Source organism: Photinus pyralis, unplaced genomic scaffold, assembly GCF_008802855.1.
Source record: "Photinus pyralis isolate 1611_PpyrPB1 unplaced genomic scaffold, Ppyr1.3 Ppyr1.4_LG9, whole genome shotgun sequence".
In the NCBI taxonomy this organism is placed as follows: domain Eukaryota; kingdom Metazoa; phylum Arthropoda; class Insecta; order Coleoptera; family Lampyridae; genus Photinus; species Photinus pyralis.
Window position 1 is genome coordinate 17,200,592 of NW_022170878.1, and position 26,045 is coordinate 17,226,636.

At 38.9% G+C, this 26,045-nt stretch overlaps 1 protein-coding gene and 1 long non-coding RNA gene across 2 annotated transcripts; one reads left to right on the forward strand and one right to left on the reverse strand.

Annotated features, from left to right (window-relative positions):
• The first annotated feature begins 3,262 nt into the window (after window positions 1-3,262).
• LOC116180835 (epidermal growth factor-like protein 7) lies at window positions 3,263-25,200 on the forward strand. Its single transcript, XM_031500972.1, has 7 exons — window positions 3,263-3,460; window positions 19,674-19,799; window positions 19,847-19,965; window positions 24,487-24,708; window positions 24,753-24,829; window positions 24,875-24,997; window positions 25,053-25,200. The coding sequence occupies exons 1-7, from the start codon at window positions 3,306-3,308 to the stop codon at window positions 25,155-25,157; spliced, it is 927 nt and encodes a 308-aa protein (XP_031356832.1). The 5' UTR covers window positions 3,263-3,305; the 3' UTR covers window positions 25,158-25,200.
• On the reverse strand, window positions 14,048-15,562 carry LOC116180836. Its single transcript, XR_004147169.1, has 3 exons — window positions 15,425-15,562; window positions 14,956-15,236; window positions 14,048-14,293 (listed from the first exon to the last, which is right to left on the reverse strand). It is a non-coding gene; the product is annotated as an uncharacterized LOC116180836 (long non-coding RNA).
• Window positions 25,201-26,045: the final 845 nt, after the last annotated feature.

The window sequence follows — 26,045 nt, forward strand, 5'->3', positions numbered from 1 at the left end:
TTTTGAACTAGTAGCCCAATCTTGGAACTGTTTGAAATTATGGATTCCACAGGCCACATTCTATAAGAAATTTTTTTCCGGGTCGATCTGAGACAATTTTTTTTGCGGGCCTCAAAAAAAGGCAGTGTATAACCTTCCTTTTTTACCAAAAATCGACTGCACCAAAATTTCTCGGGAAAACACTTTTTCTATTAATTTTGGTGCGTAGAATCCCAAACAATTCGTACTTTTTCGATCAGACTTCTCAATCAAAAGTTATATGTAGACTAGAAACAAATTTCGAAAAAAAATTCAAAGGGCTGTAACTTTTGAACTAGTAGCCCAATCTTGGAACTGTTTGAAATTATGGATTCTACAGGCCACATTCTATAAGAAAAATTTTTTTCAGGGTCGATCTGAGACAATTTTTTTTTCGGGGCTCAAAAAAAGGCAGTGTATAACCTTCCTTTTTTACCAAAAATCGACTACACCAAAATTTCTCGGAAAAACACTTTTTCTTATTAATTTTGGTGCGTAGAATCCAAAACAATTCGTACTTTTTCGATCAGACTTCTCAATCAAAAGTTATAGACTAGAAAACCAATTTCGAAAGAAAATTCAAAGGGCTGTAACTTTTGAACTAGTAGCCCAATCTTGGAACTGTTTGAAATTATGGATTCTACAGGCCACATTCTATCAGAAATTTTATTTTTAAATTTTTAATATATTTGAGTGACAAGTATTTGAATACTTTTTACTGTATTCGAATACTTTTTATAGTATTCGAATACCTTTGATAGTATTAGAATACTTTTGAAAGTATTCGAATACATTCTAAAGTATTTGAATACTTATTTTTTAAAGTATTTGAATACTTTTCAATGTATCTGTATCTAGTATTCGCTTGTGCTGGAGGTAAAAGTATTTAGTATTCAAATACCTTTGATTTGTGTAAAGTATTTACTATTCAGTATTCAAATACTTTTTTAAAGTATTCTGCCCAGCTCTGTCTGCAGTACATCGTACGACTCAATGGAGCCACCGGCTTTCACACGTACTTAAAAAGGTCCGTTAGCGGGATCCCGTTACAAAAGCAAATACTATGCCTGTATGACCAGGTCGACCGAACAGAGGCGCTTTTTAATCGATATTGACACACAGTATCCAAAAAAAGCATATAAAAATCAGAATACTGAACTTAGATCTTATCGCGACAAGTAACACTTATACTGACTAGTAAAAAGCAAGAAGTATAGTACATACATCACCAGCACATTTTCATTTTCTTTGCAAATGGCTTTATTGGATATTGTAGGTAACAACTTTTCTTCTGCTTCTGTAACAAACCACTGACTGGGCGGCCTTTTGTATGTTTTAATAAAACTTATTTTATATCCAAAGACGATGATTTTAATAAACAAACTTCAAATGACATTTCCATGGCAATCATGCGAATAAGCAGCCCACTTAATCACAAATGTATTCGAGTGAAAAGTCGATATGATTTTATTTTTTATCCCTTATTTTTAAATTGTATTACAGGTATAATAACAAATACTATAAGAAACGCGTACATTTTACACTTGTTTCGCAACTATTGTAATACATTTTGGCCTGTAGCGCCCAAAAGAATTACAACTCAAAAAACATACCCCTCAAAGCATGGAAACATAAAATGAGAGTGAGCCAAGCTCTGACATTACACCTCAATGATCCTTAAAAAAAGAATTATTGCAGATCGACCGGAAAAAGACCTAGGTTTCGCAGAAATTAATTACAATATAGTAAACGAAAAAATACTGGAAGAAATAAAAGAATTTAAAGTAGTAACACGGATAGAATCGAACCACCAATCGATGGAAATAAGTCTAAAAAGAAAGACAAAAAGATGAAGAAATCAAGGAAGATACAGTTATGGTCCATATGAAGATAAGAAAGAAACGGAAAGATTCAAGAAAAGAAGGGAGATGTAGATATGGACAAGAGACACTGTGGAGACTTATAGAAAGAGACTAGATGAACAAGAAGAAGAAATAGCAAGGAGTACAGAGGAGGAGTAGAACACTGAAGGGTAGTAAAAGGCAATAACGTGAAAACAGGTAAATTATGAGTAAGGGAGAGATAATAGGAAAAAAGGGGTGGGAGAGAGTGTACAGAAGAGAGAAACCGATATACAATAGTGATTGAGAAAGAAAGAAAAGGAGAGATAGAGGAGAGGTTGAGAGAATAAAAAAAAGTACAAAAGAAAATGTAGGGAAAAAAGAGGGACAAACAGAAAGAGTAAGAAGAGCAAATCAGGGAAATAAAAACAGCCAAGGACCTTTAAAGGAAAGGAAAAACAGAACATATGGGCGAGAAATAAAAGCAGAGGACCTAAAGCGGCTCTAGATTAAGGTACTATAAGGAAAGGAGGAGAAGTGGGAAGCGGGGCGGTAGACGAGATGTCAAAAAAAGAAAAAAAATTCCTCTTATGTGATGGTTTGGTCCGTCTGTCTGTCCCTCTGTTCCTCGCCTAACTCGAGAACGAAAGGCGACCTCGACGTGAAATCTTCGCCAATCAATTTCTACGAGTTCAAGGATTAGTACTATTGAATATGAGCCGGATTGAAAGTCTGCTTTTCGAATACGAGCTGAGTGGTAACAAATTCCCTGACTGTAAATCGTATGCGATTCTTAGTATCTTGTAGAGTATATTTATAGAGTATGTATGCAATAATTACTCGCGCTCTAAACCAAGAAATAAGTGGAAATCGTTGCGTCCCTGCATAGTTCTTACAAATTTTAAATTAGAGCTTTCTACCTGCTGCCGTAAGTATAAACTTTGAATCTCTCTTCCTTGGGAGTGCCGTTTGAAAATCTGAACAGCCACAATTTCCAATTTCAAAGTTTGCCTGTTTACTAACAAAAAGTTCGGTCGAACATTTCCACGGGAGGGTGGAAAATTTTACGATGTGGAATACGAAATTGTATGAATGAGATACTAATATAGGGATTCCGGGCTAAGGGAGAGATCGATTCAGGTCCCGTCACCACCTGCTGCTGGGGTTGCTAACTGCCCTACTTTGTGTCTTTCTCCCTATACATTCACTTAAAATAGGCCAAGGGCGGCTCGCTTTTCTTTACAAATTCTCTCTCGGAAACGACAATTAGGTAACTTTTCTCGTTATTCGATTATTCGTCATACAACCCCCCCGTTCCAAACTAACGAGCCATTCAGGCTTGTTCCGCACGAGCTTTGTTTTTAAAGACGCATGTGCATCTTAAGTCACGTGTGCATTTAGGTACTGTTGCATGCACGTGCGAATGCAGCGAGTGCAGTATGCACGATGCTCCTTTCGTACGTGGTGATCGTCGTCGCGGTGCTGGTGCACTACAACGCTTTCGGCCGGCGTCATTACAATTCAGGTGAAGTCGACGATAAAATCGTGGTGGATTCCGCTACCGGCATCGCTTATAACCCCTACAGCAAGCACCATCCTGGGTAAGTTTTTTTTTTCTTTCGCAAATTGGTAACCAGAAGGAGATTTATGCTAATTACGTTATTTTCGCGAATCCAATTATTTTTTCGGGGGATCTTTAATAAGCAGGTAATTATCCCAGAGGGAAGGCCTTCACCTTCCACGAAGATTTTTGGCATTAAAAATTGGAGGTTGTCGCTACCTGATGGATGTCACCTTTGATTATAATCAAAGGGTGTCGCTTTTCGAAATTTAATGGTAAATTTGAATAAAGCAGCAATTTAATATTGGCGCGCGAAGGGGTCGGCACTAATTTTTACTATAAATTTAAGACGCTAGAGGTCCACAGTCTACTTGGTAACATTTAAAAGAACACTATAGCAGAGGTCCATCAAGTTACCCCCCCCCCCATTTAAAACAAAATGTGTTATAAAAATTTGAATATAATGCCTGTATGCCTGTTTTCCTTGAATTTATACGCAGGGGCCAATTTGACTCTCAAATTCCACTACTACTGTAACAAGTTGTGTTCTATGCGCATTGGATTGTACCGTTCAAATTTTCGAAAATTGATTTTCAGCTCCTGCACTCAAATCTTGAGGACCATCCTGAATATCAACCCCCACGGTTTTTACTGGTCTAAAATCAGAAATTCTGGCAATAAATTGTGCCCGGCGATGGATATATTTCTTTCAGAGGTCCCAATCTCCATTTGTGAGTACCCTCCTCCAATAATCGTTTCTTGAGATACTATAGGAATTATAACCGGTCACGATAAAGGGTCGAAGAGGACAATGGTTGATAAAAATTAATTCCATTTTTGAGACCTTTCATTAGAGTACCATGAAAGATGGTTCCCCCTCCAACCACCTACTACGATAAGGAGTAAAAAATAAGGGCGGTAGTTGGTAGAGAACAGTCCCTTTTGCTGAGACCTTTGATTAGAATACCATAAAAAATATAATCCATTTCTACACCTACCCCCAACTCCCCATCACCCATTTGTACAAACCAATCCATTTCGATCAGACCTTTAATTAGGATACCATGAAGGGTAGAACGTGTGTTCACCTCTCCCCCCCCCCCATTTTCAAGTCTTACTTGGCATCACTAAAGAGAAAATCTGAGGCCAATTGGTTGTCTGATGTAAATGTTACGCACGTTTTACTTACAGAAACACTATCTCAAGAATACTTCATGCCCCCCCCCCCTCTTGATGACCACTAGAAGGCTCTATATACTTATTTACGCCATTTGGAAAAAAACTTTTTACATAAACTGCATCATATTTTCTGTATTTCTCCTCTTTATTCAATTATCCTCATCGTTTATTCTCCTGCTTTCCCTTGTTTTTTCTACTTCTTTGCATTCCCATATCAGATGATCAATATCTTCCTATTTCTCTCCACCATACACTATATTTCCTTTCTTCTCCTCTCCACTTCTACTTTTCTCTCTCCTCGTTTCTGCAGCTTAACCCTGCTTTTAGTTTTTTGTTTTTCCTTCCCTCCGTTACATATTTCAACACTTCCTACGTTACTAGCTCCTCGTGAATTTCCGATTTTCTCTCTCAGTTGCTGTACTTGCAGTTCTTCTTCGACCGTTTCCCCCTCTGCCCATCCGTATCCGTTTCTTTCAATATTTTTTTTGTTCCCACCAAATCCCTTTTGTGTTCATCCTCGTCGATAAATATTCCTTCATCAATTCACCGTCTCTTCCTCTCTTTTATTCGAATCTTACCTGTTAGGCCGATACTTCCCGTATTCGCTTCCCGCTTTCGTCCGCCCCGGGAGGTAGGGAGAAAGGCTGCGCGCGGGATCGTTTTTAGGTAAAATCGCAAGTATGAATATTCGGTGCGGGAGAAGGATAGATAAATACCTTCATTTGCATCATATATTTTTTACATTTTTCCCTTTTTCCTATTAGATAGATAGATAGATATATAGATGTATATTGGTGCTGTACAAATGTATAAATATGTTTGCACACGTCAAATTGCAAATATTATCTCCTGCATCCTTTTTCTCCTCTTCCTTTCTCTTTCCTGCCTCGTTACATTATTTTCCTCTTTCTCTCCATGTAGTCTGAATTTCCTTTTTTCTTCTTCTCTCCAATGCTCTTTTCCTCTTTCATCTTGGTCACTTTTTGTAAGTTTGTAAGTTCTTCGTCCATTATTTCTCTCCTTCTTTCAACATCTGCCCATGGTATCCGTTTCTTATATTATTCTTTTTGTTCCAACCGTTTTACTTTTATGCTCGGCCTCGTTGACAAATTTCCCTTCTTTTTATCTCCATCTCTTATTTCCCCCTTTAATATATAACTTGATGTCCTTCCGTTTAGTCCCTCAATTGTATCAAAAACTTGTTTTCCTATTCTGAATTCGTTTTTTGAATTTTTCTCCCAAATTCCACATATCTGTCCCACCGCCACTTTTCCCTTTTTTTAATTTCCCATATTTGTGCGTTTGCCCCGTTTTTTTGTTGCATCAGTTATACTAAATATTTAAATTCTCTTACTTACTCCCTCTCCTCCTTCCACTTCCATTATACCTCCCTTTTCCTTCCGCCCCTCTACCGAAATATCATCATCTTAGATTTTTCGACATTTAATTCCCCTCCTTTTCGTTACCAGTGCCTCGCCAATCTTCCCATCATTTTCTTCATCTGTTTTTCCTCTGTTTCTATTATTACTATGTCATCAGCGTATGCCAGGGACCATATCTTCCTTCTTTCCACTACAATTCCTCCACTTTGACGCCGTCTGAATACTTTCTCCATCTCTTATGTAAAAATTAATAATAAGGTTGAGTGTATCATCTAACCCCTTATCATCCTTTTCTCTTCTATTTCCCTTTCTGATCATTCATTTAACACCCTCGGATATATTCTGTACGCAGTCGTCATTATGGCGATTCCCGTATAGGCTTTCTCCCCTCTTTTATGAATCGACCCATTCCTTCCATTATGCCTGTCGTCCTCCGCCTTTCCATATTTTGTTTATTAGTTTTCTCAGCTTTTTCCTTGATATTATCTGTGGTGAAAATCCATACATCATTTTTGATTTCATACCTCCCCGCTGAATTCCCCCCTTCCCCTGTTCCTCTGTCACACCCATCTTCTCCTACTTTTCTTGTGGTACCTTCATAAAGTGCTACTTCCAGTTCTCAATTTGTATGTCTCTCCCACTTATTCGGTTTTTCTTCTCGTTTTCTCTGTTTATCATCTTCCAAAAGTTCATCTCTTTGTTTCGCTGATTTCTTCTTCTTCTTTTTCCTATATCTTCTGTTGCATTTTCTGTTGTACTTTTTCTGTTCTCTTCTCTATCTCTCCCTTTCTTTCTTTTTCCATCATTGTTCTGAATCTGGTTATCTCTTCTATATTCTCGCTGTCCCACCACTCCTTTCTTCCTTGCTTTACCTGTTTCCACATTGTTGCTTTTTACTGCATTCTTTAAGAATAAAAAAAATGTGCTATTGTTTACGTTTCCTCCGTCCGTCCGTCCGGACCCACTCCTATCATTTTGAACTATTTCTATGGGAATGGTCCTAGAGTCCTGGAATTTTTTACAGTAGGTAGCCTATACCTTGAAGGTGTGCCAGAAGGCCATCAAATTTCGCTGTCTAAAAGGGGAGCCTCCCCACGAATTATTTTCTGAGATGCTGTTTTGATTTTGCAAACCCATGCCTTTAGTGGCGCTAAGTTAAACTTTAGGAAATGGGGGGGGGGGGGGGGTAAACACATGTTCTACGTTTCATGGTATTGTAACGAAGGGTCTCATCGAAATAAATTGGTTCGTACAAACTATAACTATCCCCTGCGACTCCTTTTCGAGATCAGTGAGCGACAGGACCTGAGGGGGGGGGGTAAAAATTAATTTTATCTCTCATTGTATTCTAATTAAAGGTCTCAACGGAAGGAACCGTTTTCTTAAAAAAATGCGCTTTATCTGCACAAGAGTTGTGCACACTTTATACTTCTTTAATACTCTCCTTCCTAATTTTCCATTCTGTTTTTTCTCCTATTTCTTCTTAATTACCTTCCATTTTAGACTTAGGTACTTATTTTCATTGATTAAATTCTCCTCTCTATTTTCTGTTAATTTCAGTAACAAACTCGCCCTCTTTGTTACATTTTTGATCTCTTGACTTGTGTCCCTTTACCCATTCTCCTTTATTCCCTGTTCTGGAATTTAAATCTCCCCCACCCCTCTAATATTGACCTCTCCTGTTGGAATGATCGTGAAATTGAGATTCTCGACGGTGCGTAAAGCCACCTTATGATCTCCCCGTTAACCGGAAATGCTTTCTACAGGTGATCTGGTGCTGATGATATCAAACTTCCCTTCCGAAAACAATCGGAGGACTGCCAACCCCTTTTTGGGAGTTTACGTGCATTTTGGTTTTTCAAGTCACCAGGTCACGTTCGGAAAAAATTCTTCCACTGAGAGGAGAGTCCGGGCCTCGTTTCGGTTCGAAAGCTACAACAATGATCAGGTGCTAATTTACAGGCACGTAAAGCAATCCGGCGGAAATGATCAAACTGAAAGTAGAAAAGGAGGTTTTGTGATCGAAGCTCCTACACTTATACAATGAAAAAACTCTAATTAAAATTGACGTACTGCTTTTATTCATGTTCTTTGATACTGCGCCAAATGAAAGATACCTACAAGCAGCGTGTACTGATCCGCCTACAGTCTGCGATTCCCACGTCGATGCTGAATGTAGATTTTAATACAAAGACGACAAAAGATATCTCGTCAATTTACACGGGCCAGGATGTAAAGAGAACATAAAGGTAATGGAGCGTTTGAGTAGGTGGCGAACGCATACCTGGTAGAAAATTTTATTCGAATTTGAAATAAATGTAAATGGGACCATTTTTTCGCGTAGTACTCGTACGTATATCCGATTTCTTTGTTATATTCCGACGGATTTGCATAATCAGAAGCGAATTGGCCGTCGCTTTGGGGTGGAGTAAAACGCGTAGGAGAAGGTATGATTACTTCCCGCGGTCGGTCTGCGCATTAAAGGTTTTCAAATTAAAAATTTATATTAATGTCGAGTGCTCTTTGGACATCCGCTGAAGTATGGTTCGATTAGTAAATGAACGTGTTTTTATATCAAAACCAAAAGCTTAAATAGCGCGAGCAAGAACTGGTAATCTGATGGTTATTTAGCCTACTCAGTTTCAATGATTGAGATTGGTTTCATTAAACGCCACTTTCGATTAATTTCGAACTAGAGTCGTGTTCAGTCAAGGGCGGTTTAATTAAACGCGCTGGGCTATTTTGCGTTTCAAAAAAAGTTCAGGTGTGTCGCCGTTAGTGAACAAAAGGGGATTAAACTTGACTGTTGGAATAGGTAACCTCTTCCTCAACTGAAATCATTTCTAATTAGCACCGAGTGTTTATTACCAACTCGAACACATTTCTTTGCTTACTCACTTCATTTTTCCACCGGTCTCGAGCATCTCCACAGCAAGTTTTAATTATTAAATAAGAATTAACTGTTCTAAACAAGCCTGGAAGCCGACCGCTCTCATTACAGACTTCTACCATATTACCTTTGTCGGTACCCACTATCAACATCCGACTTTAAGCTTTATTTCACCAAGGGAGTGGGATGAAGAAAAATAGAAGTAAAACAGAAAAAGAAAGTGAAGATAAATGAAAACAGGCTAATGTATAAACAATTTAACCTGCCCGTTACAAAAAATATCGAAAAAAGCAACCGTTTACATTAAAACAACGTTGCTAATGACGATCTTTATATTTCGCATCGTACCTGTATAACTTACGCGCCAGACTTCAGAAACAAAGTTATTATTTATAAACAAGTCGAGCATTAACCCTAAATCAACGGGTCATAATCGTAATTTTATTTGTTTGAACTTTCCCAAAGTTAAACTTAACGACTCGTAATATTTAATATTAAACACCGAAACGTGTTATTTAAAGATGGGGAGGTTAAAAATTTGACCTGTCTGCGACGGCGTATCGTACGTAATGGAGAGTGGGAAAACAAATAACGAGCCGAAGCTACCTCATTTATTTAATGTGTATAATTTTGATTGAGGATTGTTTAAAGCTTGAGCTTAGTCATGGCGAGGTGTGCCCGCAGTTTTAGTATACAGGATGTCGTACGTTTAAATTGGTAGAGCTTGGAAGACGAAAGATGAAGAAGCACAGGCAGTAAATTGGCGAAATTTTTAAAATAAATGAGCACCTGGTAGATTAATCTCAACGTGAGTTCTTTCTTGTTGCATAAACATGTCTTGGTCAACATGTGCATGGTAATTAGGTATAATTAGCGACTTTGACCATCATTTCAGGTAAGTAGTAGATCGATGCTTCGAATATATTAGACACGTTTCATAAATTTTAAAATTACTCCGAGAGATCTCTGTGCGGTGACAGCCTCTCATCAGCAGACGATGTGTTCCGGTTCTCTTCCTCCTCGAAGCAGAGAGGTGACATGTGTTGTCATCAGCTACCCCGATTTTGTTAAGATGATATCTCAAGGGGCAGTGTCTAGTGACCTTCTGCTGAGTGCTAGCAGCGAGCTGGTTTTGGTCTCCTGAAAACCGACCATTTTCTTGGAGTGTCTGGGGAAGATTCCCATAGATGTTTCCACTCTTTTCTGAAATTGTTCACTCCTCCAGCTAGACTTGGTGGTGCTCCACAGTAGGGTTCCGGTCCAATTTGGGGATGTTAAGTGCCGACATTAGCGAGCTTTCGCCTCAAGACGCACACTAACGTAACACGATTAGGCATGGCTGTTTCTTCCAGGTTTGTGTGGCATTTCATAAACAGTTTGGAGGTCAGGGAGACTTAAGAGATACCTGACTGTCCGAGCAGATGTAAATGCGTTTACGTAGTAGCCCTTTGGCAGCAAAAACCTCTGCGCATCTGGTTATAGCTAGGTATAACAGACTTCCTTGTCCCGAACCAACACCTTAAAGGGCTTGTCGTGGCGATGTTCGGGAGTCATGTAGTCTGAAATCTTCTATATGTATTTAGAAATGTTTAGTTGTTCCTCCCCTCTACGCTCCCACTAAGTGACGAGGGAGGGAGCCCAGCAAAACCTCCATGGCAGCTGTGGGTGTAGCTGGTCTTGTTAACTGGAACATTGCTCGAGTAATACTCAATAAGAAAAAATTCAAAAAGCGGCAGGGGTTCAAAATCGCCGACCAAAGAAAGGAATCGTCAACCCATTCCCTATAACTATCAGAATTCCTTTGGTGTTGTTCTGGAAATGTCAATAAAACTGTAAATTAACCCCAACATAATTTTGAAAAATTACGCAAATGTAAAAAAAAGGGTGTACGTTACTTTTTTGTTTCTAACAAGCATCTTGGGCGTTTTTTGACATGCGCATTAAATTAACGCCAACGTTACAAATTACAAAATCACTCACCAATTGCTCTAACTGGAAGCAGGAACTGCATGCTGCACTTCACAAGCGAAACTCATCACTTCACTCAACTGCACAACGCAACGCAACGTGAAAAGAAACCGAAGAAACCTAATTTTCTAAGGGAAAAATTGCGCAAGTGTAAAAACAAGTGTGTAAGTTGCGTTTTTTTGCTTATTAAGCATCTTGAGCGTTTTTTTTGCAAAGCAGATTAATTGAACGCCATCATTATTTTCAAAAATTGCGCAAGTGTAAAAACAAGTGTGTAAGTTACGATTTTTTGCTTCTATTAAGCATCTTGAGCGTTTTTTTGACATGCGCATTAAATTAACGTCAAAGTTTAAAATAAAAAATTACAAAATCACTCACCAATTGCTCCAACTGGAAGCAGGAACTGCATGCTGCACTTCACAAGCGAAACACATCACTTCACTTAACTGCACAACGCAACGCAACGCGAAAAGAAGCCGAGGAAACCTAATTTTCCAAGGGAAAAATTGCGCAAGTGTAAATATAAGTGTGTAAGTTACGTTTTTTTGCTTATTAAGCATCTTGAGCGTTTTTTTTTGCAAAGCAGATTAATTGAACGCCATCATTATTTTCAAAAATTGCGCAAGTGTAAATATAAGTGTGTAAGTTACGTTTTTGTTGCTTATTAAGCATCTTGAGCGTTTTTTTGACATGCGCATTAAATTAACGCCAACGTTTAAAATAAAAAATTACAAAATCACTCACCAATTGCTCCAACTGGAAGCAGGAACTGCATGCTGCACTTCACAAGCGAAACCCATCACTTCACTTAACTGCACAACGCAACGCAACGCGAAAAGAAACCGAAGAAACCTAATTTTCCAAAGGAAAAATTGCGCAAGTGTAAATATAAGTGTGTAAGTTACGTTTTTTTGCTTATTAAGCATCTTGAGCGTTTTTTTTTTGCAAAGAAGATTAATTAAACGCCAACAATTGCGCAAGTGTAAATATAAGTGTGTAAGTTACGTTTTTTTGCTTATTAAGCATCTTGAGCGTTTTTTTTTTGCAAAGAAGATTAATTAAACGCCAACATTATTTTCAAAAATTGCGGAAGTGTAAAAACAAGTGTGTAAGTTTGGTTTTTTGCTTCATTTAAGCATCTTGGGCGTTTTTTTGACATGCGCAATAAATTAACGCCAAAGTTTAAAATAAAAAATTACAAAATCACTCACCAATTGCTCCAACTGGAAGCGGGAACTGCATGCTGCACTTCACAAGAACAACTAACCACATCACTAAACCGCACAATGCAACGCAACTTTATAAATAAATAATTACACAGTCGTTCTCCAATTTCTTCAACTGGAAGCAGGAACTCCATGCTGCACTTCACAAGCGAAACACATCACTTCACTTAACTGCACAACGCAACGCAACGCGAAAAGAAACCGAAGAAACCTAATTTTCCATGGGAAAAATTGCGCAAGTGTAAAAACAAGTGTGTAAGTTACGTTTTTTTGCTTATTAAGCATCTTGAGCGTTTTTTTTCCAAAGCAGATTAATTGAACGCCATCATTATCTTCAAAAATTGAGCAAGTGTAACAAAATGTAAATTGGCTTGGCCGTCAATAAATATTATTATTATTATTAAAAGTGTGTCGAATTTGGGGGGGGGGGGGCTTTAAGAAACCGAGCCGTCTAGTACACGTTGCAGAACATTCAAGGACTCTAGGACCATTCCCCTAGAAGTAGTTCGAAACGCTAGAAGTGGGTCCGGACGGACGGATAAAACGCAAACAATAGCACATTTTTTTTAATTCTTAAAAAGAATGCGCCAAAAATTATAAAATCTCTCCTACTGGAATTTGACATTCTCAGCAAAATGCTAGATTTTATCTACCCTCTGATCGTATAAGGATCAAAGAGTTTGCCTCATTTTTGTGTTTATTTAAACCTAATTTTTTGCATTATTTTCCCAAGGAAAAAAATGCGCAAGTGGAAAAACATCAAAAAGTGTTACTCTTGCGCAGTCGTGATTCAGCCCAAAAACTGTTCAGTTCTTCCACTTATGACTCGGATTGTGAATAGCAAATTTTGTTCCAATCGGTTCAGCTGTTTAAGGTACGCGGCATCAAACGGACGGTACGGTCGGTATTCTACGCATTATTTTTTAATAGGGTATCGAACATCAATTATCGGAATCGCCGGAAGAAATTCAGTTTGGTTTTAAATTGTCTTCGAGCGGCGAAGAGGTAACGTTTGATCTGGTTTCAAAAAGCAAGACTAAGCTGCAGGAAGAATAAACCACGGTGTCATTGGGATTTGACCTACTTTCAATAGGCTTGTTGCAGGTAAACTGGACAAAATTTGAACCGAATCGGCCCAATCGGACGGACGGACAGACAGACGTACACCATGCACTCCCCTATATAGCTTCCATCGCTTTGATGTGCCGCTTGATAAAGGCCGATGACGCCGGCGCAAGGCCCTACGTACTTCCCACATACGTGAATACGTCGGTATCGACACGCACGGATTTTAATTCTTGTTTCGCAATTCGATCCGTGCCGTCCGCTCGATGTGCACGTACCTTGAACCTGATATGAGATTACAGACAGACAGACCGACAGGAGAAAATGCGCAAGTAGTGTACTTCTTCGCGGAGAAATCCGTAAAGGGGAACGCTAAACGTTTTAAAAAAAGTCTGGGGAAAAGCACCAACTATTTTTGACCTTGCCTAGCCAAGATAAACAACTCGTACCTACGAAAGTACACGCATTGCAAGTGATCGTTTTTCAAAATTTACGTGTACCGTTGGGGCGAGGGCCTTGGAATTTTTGTGGTCCATTCTCACACGTGCACTTGGTACATGTTTTGTCGTAGACTGCCACAAAACTATCTTTACACACTAAATGCTTATGGGGGGTACTGTTCGAGATAAATATGAGAGCGTCGTACCTACGTACTTACTCCCGTTGTTTATGGGTGGACATCGAACACGAAAATTGCGATATTATGATGTTGTGAACTACATAAAATTGGCGTGTATTTGACTGTTGAAGTTCACAATGCGAGTATAACGCTATGATCGATGCTCCTAGCTCCTATTGTCGGGGGCCGTATTGGATTATCATCACAACGTTTTGTTGTAAAATTACATTTTCGGCACACACGGTTATAAAATAGCGACTTAATAAACATGCAAAAGTCGCAATCGGATTTGACTTACTTTTGAAGCTGCGTGGGAGGCTAAGGGGGCCCTTCAGAACGATCAGTTGGAACATTTCGGTTTGTTGACAAGCTTTACCGCTACGATGGTTGTAGAGGGCGATTTTCTGCTGCACACGAAGGTATTGCACTAGGGAACGCCGTGCTTGGCTCTTGAGATGGTAAATGGGAACCTCAGGCCCAAGCTCCAAATACGCAAAGGGCGATAGTGGCGACACCGCGCTACAACGGCGCGTCTTTCAAATTTCTGCAAAGAAGAACATGATTCAGCAATTTTTCTTTTTTGTTTTTAATTCTTACATATAACATACTATACGTTATGGAAAATTTACAATTGCATTACCTACACCTACCCACATCTTCACTTTTGCCGCCTCCTTGCAAGAGGCGGTTTGATAAAATGCGGTTAGGTGCATGCAGTATACAATCGGAATGGATTACCTCGAAGCCCTGCAGTTTACAATTAATCTGTATTTAGGTCCCACAATAAAAATACAAGAAAAAACAAGAAAAAAGCACGAAAATCACGAGCGGTTCTTTTGGGCCGTGGAAGCGTTGGTGTTAGTTTGTCGTGCTCCCGAGATGGCGCTATGCTCGCGTTCAAATGAGATACGAGGGCGCTTTCTGTATGTTTTTACCATATCACTTCAAAAACCCAATTATGCGTCTACGTAACTACCATCTACTAACAGGAATACGCCGTTTCACTCCACCAAAACAAAATGATCAATGCAAATTAACGTAAAAGAAACGCGAAAAATGCAGCACGATGTTATCGAGACCGGTGGCCATTTTGGTGTGTCGCCGGTATTTTGTTGTAAAATTACAAAATTTTCGACACAGACGGAAAATACCCACTTAATAAACATGCAAAAGTGCAATCGCCCTATATTTAAAGAAATCACTTACTTTTGAAGCTCCGTGGGCGGCTAGCAAGGTTGGTATATTACTAACCTTGGGCGGCTAGCACAAATGGCCCTTCAGAACGCGATCGCCGGAAAGTTTACACGTTTCGATTTATTGAAAAGCTTCACCGTTTCCGTTGTTCTAGAAGGCGATTTTCAGTTTTAGACGAAGGTCCAAAGGCATTTCACTTGTGAACGCTGTTCTTGTGATGGAACTGCATCACCGCCATGAAGAAACGGGCGATAGCGGCGACACCTCGCTCGCATGGCGCGGCTTTCAACTTTCTGCAAAGAAGAACATGATTCAGCAATTTTTTCTTTTTGTTTTTAATTCTTACATATAACATACTCCGCTATGGCAAATTATTACTTGCATTACACCTATCCGCACCGCCACTTTTGCCGCCTCTTGCAAGAGACTGTTTCGTAAATTGCGGTTAGGTGCATGCAGTATGCAATCGAAATGGACTTACCTTGAAGCACTGCAGCCTACCCTAATCTTCCTTTAGGTCATCCCCATAAAAATACCATTAAAAACACAGTAAATATACCGAAATTCATGCGGGAATCTCTTGGATCGCGGCAGCGTTGGTGTTAGTTGTAGTTAGCCGTGTTCCCGCATGGAAACTGATAGATGGCGCGGTTTGTGAAAAGCGGCGTTAAAAAATTTGCACCGCTAAAATACGAGGGCTTTTTCTTTATTTTTGTTACGGTATCGTCACAAACGGTCGTAACGTAAGGTAAATCTGCGGCCCTTGAGGTGTCTTTCTAGCTGTTTTAGCAAATGGCGTATTGTGCTAAATCTGGGCTGTAGGGTGGATGCGGTAAATCTGCGGTTTGTGGGCGTTGTGTACCCATAGTTTTTGTCAATTTGCGTTACAGACTGTCCTATCTCACCATTAATGGTGGTCCAATTGATCTTAACAAATTTCTTTACACACAGCGGTTTCTGATTTGTCGTAAGCAGACATTTTTTTTGCCCAAATCTTCGTGCATTACATTTTTAGACACTCCGACTTCGTTTACAAGCAGTGGCGTATCAGACGCTAGAAGATCTACAACAAGTGCTATGGTTATTTGTTCTGTTCGTTCCTCAAGCGGTCTTTCTGATCTGAGGAGGACACGTTGGTGGAACTCGGACCTCTAAAATGTTTGAAAGGCTGTTCGCATGTTCTTTAAAAATGCGAACTGAACTGCCCACGAACTGGGAAGATCTAAACGAGAATCTGTGGTAACGTACAGGGTCTTTCGGAAGTCTTAAAAATTAACAATGTTCTACGATTAGGTTTCACTAAAACCGGGGGATCTGGGGGGTATAGAATACCCCTCAGCATTCACAACAGTTTCCGGGAAACACTCCCGATAATCCGCAGTACTTCCATTGTGCTTTTCTGGAAACAGAAATGAATCTGTGGTGTGTACCCCTGATACTACCTTCTGTGCACTAGTACAACAGGAGCTGAAACTTCGCCCACTTAAAAATAAAGGCTAAAACATAAAAAAATTAGATAAAGACCACAGTGCCTTATTTTTGAGGTTTATTAAGGACTCTTTGAAGTGATAGGAAAGCGAGAGATCGAAGAAGAACTAGGTCATTTAACGTGGTTCTGGAGCAAAACGCTGTAAAACCTCCAAGAGATCCAAGATAATACAAAAGAATGAGGAGATCTACAAGATCTAAAAGATGAAAGAGATCCAGAAGCTACATTTGTCTCGAGGGTTAGAACTCCCATAAACCCTATAGATCTCCAGAAGATCCAAGAGGTTAAGAATTCAAGATCAGGGTACCTGAAAGATCCAGTACAGCCAAAATGAGCCAGAAAATCAGGATACCCTACAGAATCAGAATCTGAAGAAGGTTCAGAATTTCTACAAAGCCAAGTAAGTTTAGAAGCTCCAGAGAGATACAAATTTCCAGAGGATTCGGAAAGGCGGAAGGTTCAAGGGGATGACAACACTCAGAGTACTGTTGATACGGGTTCAGAGGATTTCAAAGATTCAAATGATTCATAAAATTACAGGGATTCAAAGGATTCGACAGCCTTGAAGGGAAAGAATCAAGAAGATGGAAGGTTCTGGGAAGACTGGAACGATTTAGAGGGGTCTAATCATCTTAAACATTAAAAACACCTACAAAATTCAGAAATCCATATCCGGGTGGTCCATAATATCTAAATGCCCTACAAAATTCGGAACAGGCAAAGAACCAGACGAGCCTGCATGTCCAAGAGATTGAGGCCATTCAGAAGACGGATTCAGAAGATTTTCAAAATTTAAATTCTTCATAAAATCCCAGGGATTCAAAAGATTCAAGAGCATTAGAAGATTATGATTGGGAAAACTGGACGAGGGAATGAAGATCTGGGCTATCATTCAGATCGGGAAGATTGAGACGGTGGAGGGAGCTGGCTGGAAAGAATTGAACGATTTAGAGAGCTCAAACCATCTTGAACATAAAATCCCTAGAACATTCACAAATTCATGACAGAAATATCCAGAGTATTAAAATGCCCTAGAAGATTCAGAAACCGGCAACCGGAAGACACTGAAGACAGCAAAGAACTATTGAAATAGGAAATGTATAACACTTTGATGGCCTCTAACGGCAAAACAAAGAACTAGGTAATAAAATTCTACTACAAGAATAATTTACGTTTAAACTAGTGGATTACAAAGGAAATACCTAGATGCCGTAAGAATATAAACGAGAGCAAAAATCAAAAAGTTACTTAAATGGAATTTAAATCAGGAATATAAATTATTAGGTAAATAACGTTACAGTGTAAAGAATTTGAGAAACGTGATTAAACTTCTAAACGTTCTTTCGCAATCATCGGAAATTGTGGCCCGTTACTACGGCATATGTTTATCAAGAACACGTAGTTCGCGTACCTACCTCCTGCTGGTAGCGACCAGACGCGAAAGGAGGTTCACTAGAAATTTACGACAAATTGGGTTTTTCTTTTGAATTTTCATTATTTCAATATATACAGGGTGTTTCCTATGAGAGAGTTATTTTCTACACAATGTGTGTGGGTTCCAAAGTTTGCAAATGCATTTGGTAATCTGTAATTTTACGGGTCACTGCTTTTCGTGTACGCCGCGACCGTTTAATGGCTTGGGGGAGTTACTGGGGACAGTCTGTCGGACGATAATACTATCTTAATGGGCCAAAATAGTCAGAATCAATTCAGATTTATTCCAATAAATGCACCATCCGAAGCGGTATTTTTTTCTGTGGTAAGTGGAGAAACGATTCCTATAAAAATGCGCGTCTTAAGGAAACAGTTATCACTTTTTTACTTCATGATCGATGATAATGAAAATTTAGTCCAATATAAATCAACTTTAACTTAAGTGTAAGAAGGGACTAGTGTTTTTGAAAATATCCACAGACATCGGGAACTGGTTGGTGCGGCTAACTAAACTGAAATGTATCCAAATCTTTACCGGCGTGTGTCAGTTTAATATCGAATTGCTTCCAAAAGGCAAAACGGCGTTCCAAACATTCCTAGAATGCCGTTAAGTGCGCTCTTCAGACACTGCGAAAAACCGTTAGTGAATTGCGAGTTTGATGACAGAATTATTTGTCCCGAAATAACTTTTCGCTCGTGCAATAAAATGAATCACAGCGCTTGTGTTTAAAATCTTAAATCAATTAGACAATTGAACAAGGCGCGGCTCAACAAGTATAACTAGAGGTAATAAAAGTTTAAAAAAGGCTCCGATTTTTATGTCTAGATACAGCGGGAGAAAATTTACGATCGCATACTGGTACTGTAACAATTGGGAGCAATTCGCTCGCATTTTTACGATGGGCTCGTGTAACCCTTTGTTTGTCAACTACTGGTTTCTTTTTTATAACTTATTAGAAAGTCGATACAGTGCGACGCGGTCATTGCATTCGGAAAACGGGAGGGTTTCGAGTATTTGCTCAATTGCGTTGGTAAAGGGGCTACGTAATTTTCGACCGATTCAATTAATTATCGTTGCGAGTAATTTGCATAGCATTAAGCTGGAATGCATTAAAACATGCATATTTTAGTTTGGACGAGGGAGAATTTGCATCATGCATTCGAATTAACCTTTTAGCGTCGTCGGCATTCATTTTTTAACCACATAGAGCGCTTGGGCGGATTTTTTGTAACAAAATTCGTACCGTCCTATGATGAATTATTTAGTGCTTTTAATGGTTTAAATTAGTAATGGCTGAGATGTGCAATGTATCCGCAAATTACGAGCTCTCCTTTTTCAGTTCTATGCTTTTATGCATACATATACTAATTTGCGTTTTATAATTTTCATTTCCGTTTCGTTTCGGACAAAAGATCAATTTAATTGTTTTTTTATGGCACGTAAAAAAGTACACACTGTATTGAGTAGCATTTTTTATTACGCATACAACGATACACGACACACAAAGAAAAGTTTCAACAGGATGGTGCACCCACGCACAACTGATCCCCATTATAGACATCCTTATCTTGATACACCCCAAACCAATTTTTTATTTAAATTTTTATAAGACAAACTCGATAATAAATGAACGCTTGAGTTTGGCTGATTAAAATATTGAAGTTGTGGGATAAAAATTAAAATTCTGGTTACAGTTGTTACAGACGTTACAGATGTTACAGATGTTACAGATGTTGCATATGTTACAGATGTTTTTTAAATATAACTTCTGCACTGTCAATATTGAATATATTTTCTTGCTTTCAGGAGACACATCTGCACCACAGAGAAGAACGTTACGTTTCCAGTGAACGCAAAGCAATCGTACAGTAGGCCCGTTTACAAAAGGTACACGGAACGATGTAACGGCAACCAAATGTGCAATGGTGTTCGGTAAGTCTGGAATGAATTGGGTCGTGCACCACCACGTTTACTTTCAGGTTGGTATTTGAAACAACGTACAGGGATGTTGTTAATATGAAAACGAGAACTCAGGTGTTGTATACCTGTTGTCCGGGATGGTACCAAGTGACAAACCGGAGCCATGGGTGTAACAAACGTAAGTTGTCGGGAAATAAATTTAAAACGCTAACTTAGCTACGAAAGACATTCCATAACTTTATGACTATTCTTTAAGCAGTGGAAGCAGACACGGTTCATTGCTACCGTTGAATAGGCTGGCTTCAGTTGCTAGATATTCGACTTCACTTCTTGTGCTGATCCTTTCATGACCTTTTTGGATATGTGTCTTTCCTTTCTAGGTGTTCTCGTTATTGCTTCAGTGTCTAATAATTCCATAAGTTTCTCCAATTTGTCTGAAATTAATATTATTTCAACTTCGCTCCTTTTAACAAACCATGCATTTCATTTGACACTGAATAGAAATACGAGAAAGCTCGCTTCGTTTCCCTATGAAATGCTGGCACAGTGTACTAAGCCGTTCGATCGGAAAATCCAAGTGAATCATTTTCATACCCTCGATTTGATATCTCTTCTAAATGAAAATGCTTTCAGCGAATCCATTGTATAGTTTGAAATCTGCTTAAATTCTCTTTCAAATTTTAATGAATAAAATTTGCGGCATCGGTCGATAAAACATTTTCTTTGAAAGGATTTTGAGATGGGTTTCCGAACATAAATTAATGCAGAAATTTTCTTTACGTTTCTTTATGGTAGACTTTTCGTCGCCGCGAATCGTTATCGACTTCCCAATATCACTTTCCGTGCCTAAAATAACAACGTTTTCGTTTTGCGAATTGAATGGGATTTTCTTATTTAATTACAAGGCTCATTTTCTGTCTGTTTTGGAACGGGTGAAAGGGAAAGCCGATGGAAATACACCTTTCGCCATTTTATTGCGTTAGATTCGGTACTTCCGAGTCATTTATTTGGGCGAATGCCGTATTTGTTACATTCAGTCGATTTGCTAATACATGACTCAAGTCTAATGCGAACAAAGTAGGTAGATTTACTTTTTCAGGGAGACCGGTATTACGGTATTACCGCATAATTGAATGTTATGTGAATACTAAAACTTTTATAGCTAACTAAGGTAACGTGCTGGAGAAAAAGTGTCTTAAAAACGTAACTCGTAACCCCCCCACCCCTCCTCGACCCTTACCGCCACGCGATCTAACACTCCACCTCGGCAGCGCCCTCAAACTACGAGGCAAACGCAACATACCCTTACTCGATAAGCCCCCTCCCCGTTTCCCCGTTACGTCCTCTCAACTCTCCTTCCATTCCTAGGGTGAGGGGGGGGGGGGTTCGTTTTTCCGTAACGCTCTTTCCTATTTTTTCCGAGGGAAAAGCGCACTTTTTCTCGGAAAATTCCCACCCGCTACGAATTTTTAAAGTCGCGACTCGCGTATATACATATAAAGACCCTTCCATTACCTCTATCATTCTTATGTTTGTTTTGGGGTAAATCTCTGTAACAAAGCCTATACCCCCCAAACTCCTCCGGTACTACGTTCTCCCAAAACACAGTTCTGCCTTGAAGACTCTCGTTTTCGTGAAAATACACTCTAATCTTATTTTCCTGGAAAGTGTCCCATACTCTACCGGGTCGTCATCCTTTCTCTTAACATTTTTGGAGGAGAACTCAGCACAGGGGGTGTGGGGGTATGGAATACTCCCCACCAATAACCCCCAGAAAAAAAGGAGACCCTTCCATTACCTCTATAATTCTTACGTTGGTTTTCGGGGAAATGTAATCGAATTTTTATAACAAAACCTGGAGGGTATTCTTAAGTATTCCATACCCCATTCTTCATTGCGCTTTTATATTAGAAGAGCTGGGCAGTATTCGATTTTGTAAATACTTTTTAGTATTCAAATACTTTAAAGTATTCAAATACTTTGTAATTAAATACTTTTATGGAAGCAGTATTTGTAATTGTAACTCAAATACTTTCACAAATATTTAGTATTCAAATACTTCACAAGGTATTTGAATACTTTGAGAAGTATTCGAATACTTCGCAAAGTATTTGAATACTTAACCTTCCTTTTTTTACCAAAAATCGACTACTCCAAAGTTCACGGGAAAACACTTTTTCTTATTAATTTTGGTGCGTAGAATCCAAAACAATTCGTACTTTTTCGATTAGACTTTTCAATCAACAGTTACAGACTAGAAACCAATTTCTAAAGAAAATTCAAAGGGCTGTAACTTTTGAACTAGTAGCCCAATCTTGGAACTGTTTAAAATTATGGATTCTACAGGCCACATTCTATAAGAAAATTTTTTTCCGGGTCGATCTGAGACAATTTTTTTTTCGGGGCTCAAAAAAAGGCAGTGTTTAACCTTCCTTTTTTACCAAAAATCGACTGCACCAAAATTTCTCGGGAAAACACTTTTTCTTATTAATTTTGGTGCGTAGAATCCAAAGCAATTCGTACTTTTTCGATCAGACTTCTCAATCAAAAGTTATAGACTAGAAACCAATTTCGAAAAAAAATTCAAAGGGCTGTAACTTTTGAACTAGTAGCCCAATCTTGGAACTGTTTGAAATTATGGATTCTACAGGCCACATTCTATAAGAAAATTTTTTCCGGGTCGATCTGAGACAATTTTTTTGCGGGGCTCAAAATTAGGCAGTGTACGAATACCTTTGATAGTATTAGAATACTTTGGAAAGTAGGTATTCGAATACCTTTGAAAGTATTCGAATACATTAAAGTATTTGAATACTTATTTTTTTAAGTATTTGAATACTTTTCAATGTATCTGTATCTAGTATTCGCTTGTGCTGGACGTAAAAGTATTTAGTAATCAATTTTTATTTGTGTAAAGTATTTACTATTTAGTATTCAAATACTTTTTGAAAGTATTCTGCCTAGCTCTATATATTACTGTATCATTCTCGTGGTATCTAGAAGACGTTTAAGGGGCCTTCCAGAGCTCTCTATTACGTTTCAGAACCTTTTTACTCAATTTCTACACCTTTTGCAGATCCGTTTCAACACCTTCGATAAAAAGAAGCATCTAGAAAGCATTGAAAGGGCTCATAATTTCAGAAATGACCCAAAACTCTTGTAATTTGTAAATTTGCATAGACACGTGTCAAAACTTTCGAAATAAAATTGACCAAACACATCGGAGGTGCTAATTTCCTGCAAGAATCAAACGTTTGAAGGTAACCCGTTGGAGGGAGGGCACCTTTCGGTAAAAATTCAAAACTTCCAACTACTTATCGACTGCACCAAAAAAAGATCGAGTGCTAACTACTTGTAATGCAACGCTGGGGGGCTGTACGAACTTTTTTTCATCGTAATATCCACGTAGTGGCTTGTTCTATTTAACGTCCTAAAATCTACGATCATTCACCTGTAGGTACCTTTGTAAAGTACCCACCTCACGAAAAAAGAGGCTGTCAAGAGACTAATCAAAATTCCGTTGAACCTGTGGTTAATTAATAACTTCAAACTGGACAGTGCAAGAGAAAGAAGTTAACATGCACTACCCAAAGCTTGCGTGTATCTTAATTGCTCTTAAAATGTAATTATGACACGTAAACAAAGGCAAGATATTTTTAACCCATGGGAAAGTGTTATTACACTTTGACATGTTTATTTCAATTCGATTGCAGATTTTTTTCTTCGAAATGTCATCAACGCGAAATTAACTGGAAATTCTATTTGAACTTATAGTCATAACAAAGTCAGGTCAAGACTCCTTTATTTGCCATTTATAACATTTATTCAATGCTTATAATATAATAAATATGCGGTAATGTTTCAGATTTCCAACAACTGAAAGGAATTTGCACTTACGTAGTTAGTTCAAAGAATTTTTGCCACAAATAGCTACTTGACCCCAAAAGCGTATGCTCCTGGGTCCAGTTCCGTTATCAACTCTTATTGATTCTTCTCGGTTTTCTAATTCTGCATTATCCTTGATGATGACGTAATACAAGAAGACCAAGTCTATGATTATGTTTCACGAATTATATGCAGTTTCGAGGGTAAACGTAGCCCCGGGGATCTGGGGGTATGGAATACCCCTCAGCGTCCAGATGATATGTGCAAGATTTTCATTATAAGTAAATGCAATTCCTGCCGAATGCCCTTGTATACAAAATTATATTTATCGCACAAGGCGCTACGCAAATATGTCACTCGAACTTAGACAAACTTGCTTTTAACCGGTTCCTTTGTTAGCAATGCGAAAAATATTTTTCCTACTTATCACAATGTGTTCTTCAAATTCAGTGGTATTTAATCTCGTTTCTATTTGAAGAACGCATCTCCAATTAGAAAATGCTCCCTCGGGTAAATTTTATCATTCATAAATGAACGGACTCTAAAACCCTCGCACGTACAGTCTGCACACCTCGTAATCGCTTTTTGTTTCTAGGTACTTTCGTTCATGTCTGCTATGAAGCGGTACATGTCTAAATTTCCCTATATTTACCAAAATGTAAACTCAAAAAGGCAAATTTTGATGGGTTGTGCATTTTTGGTGTTTGTTTTAGTTAGGTCTTCCATTCGATCCTTTCATCATCGGCCAGGACTTTATTAGAAAACGTCCACACTGTCAACTAACTTAATAATTACCTACAATATTTTATTTTAGCGTCATGTGTATCAAAGTGCCAAAACGGTGGGACCTGCGTCAAACCGAACACCTGCAGCTGCCCCAGCGGCTTCAAAGGGCAATACTGCGAGGAGGACGTGGACGAGTGTACAGACAATAAACCGTGCGACCAAATCTGCCACAACACCATGGGCGGTTTCAAGTGCGAGTGCCGAGAGAGCTTCATCCTTCTGGGTGATGGGCAATCGTGCCGTAAGGAAGGTAAGGACTCCTGTCGTAAATGAGTAACCGATAAATGCAATTAGATGGAGAAGAGCTCGCCTTGGAAGCCAAAGATTTACAGTACGAAATGCTCGACAAGCGACTGCACAAGCTTGAAAAGGTAATCTGTAGTGCCGTTGTGGCATTTTTCTCATTTCGTGAGTAGACTATTTTAGATAACTTGGCGACGATCTCGTCAATACAAAACGTGGAGGTGAAAAAGATAACCGGTCACTTCCATAGTATTCTAGAGGACGTAAATGTGTTAAAGGTTCGGCTGAGGAAGCTCGTAAGTTTTGGATGTTAGTTTTCCTTATTTCCTACTAACAGACGGACCGTTACAGGAGGCATATAGCGATGATATTTCAATGTTGAAGAGTAAGCTCGGCAGACTGGAAAAGTTCATGGTTAAAATACAAGGCGCTAGTCCTAATAAAGTAGCTTTCTAGTCTAATATCTTATTGTAATTTATAGTCTTGAATAAATTTTGTACTGTGTCTTACGTTTGTATACGTTTTAGGGTCCATCGTAAACCTGATTCAAGAAAATTGTAAGCAATATGGTGCCTTTAAATGTCCTTAACCGAAAGTTCAAGAGTCTTTTAGCACCTGTACTCTACAGCATTATAAATACCTAATTATAGCTACCAAAGGTCATTTAAATTGTTTCAGTCTCAAAGGGCCACTAAGAACCTCTAGACCTTTACAAGTGTTCGAGCCCCCTCCAAGGTTTTATAACATATTTTACCATTTTCTTGAGCCTTACCCACATAGCACACAGGCGGAGTATGTACATACCTACATATATAACACCTACAGCATGGACATAAGCGAATAATGTAAGCTGTACATATCAAATTATTCCCAAGTGCAAGTGTTTTGGTAAGTCGTCCCCCCGATCAGGTAACACCCTGAGAAAAAATCCAAAACCCAAGGGTTGACCAAAAACAATATTCAACCTTGATGATTCTTAAGTTATGGGTTTGCAAGTATCTACCTACATTTAATCATTTTTTAGAAAAGAACCGCCCTCTCTCTCCAACGCTTTCTAGACCATATTGCTTTTTTCAAAGCATTGGAAAGAGGATGGCGGTTAGGTTAAGAACCGGAGAGCTCCGAGAGGAAAGAAGTGCTCTGGAAAGCATTTTCCCAGAGCGTTGTAGGGCTTTCTGATCTTTAATAGGTAGAGCATCGCCTTTGGTACACATCTATGCCTTTCCAGAGCTGCAGGAGTCTGGAAAGCTTTGGAATGGCATAGAAAGCTCTGGTAGCAAACATAAAGTTCTGGAAAGCATGCAAGGGGAGGGAGGTCACTATAAACAGAAAGGGCCTGGAACT

Bases quoted from the DNA above. Each gene is read 5' to 3' on its own strand.
- LOC116180835 (XM_031500972.1), top strand. From the start codon at position 3,306: ATGCTCCTTTCGTACGTGGTGATCGTCGTCGCGGTGCTGGTGCACTAC. The intron at 19,800-19,846 runs GTAAGTCTGGAA...GTTTACTTTCAG, and splicing joins CAAATGTGCAATGGTGTTCG to GTTGGTATTTGAAACAACGT. The intron at 24,830-24,874 runs GTAATCTGTAGT...TTTCGTGAGTAG, and splicing joins GACTGCACAAGCTTGAAAAG to ACTATTTTAGATAACTTGGC.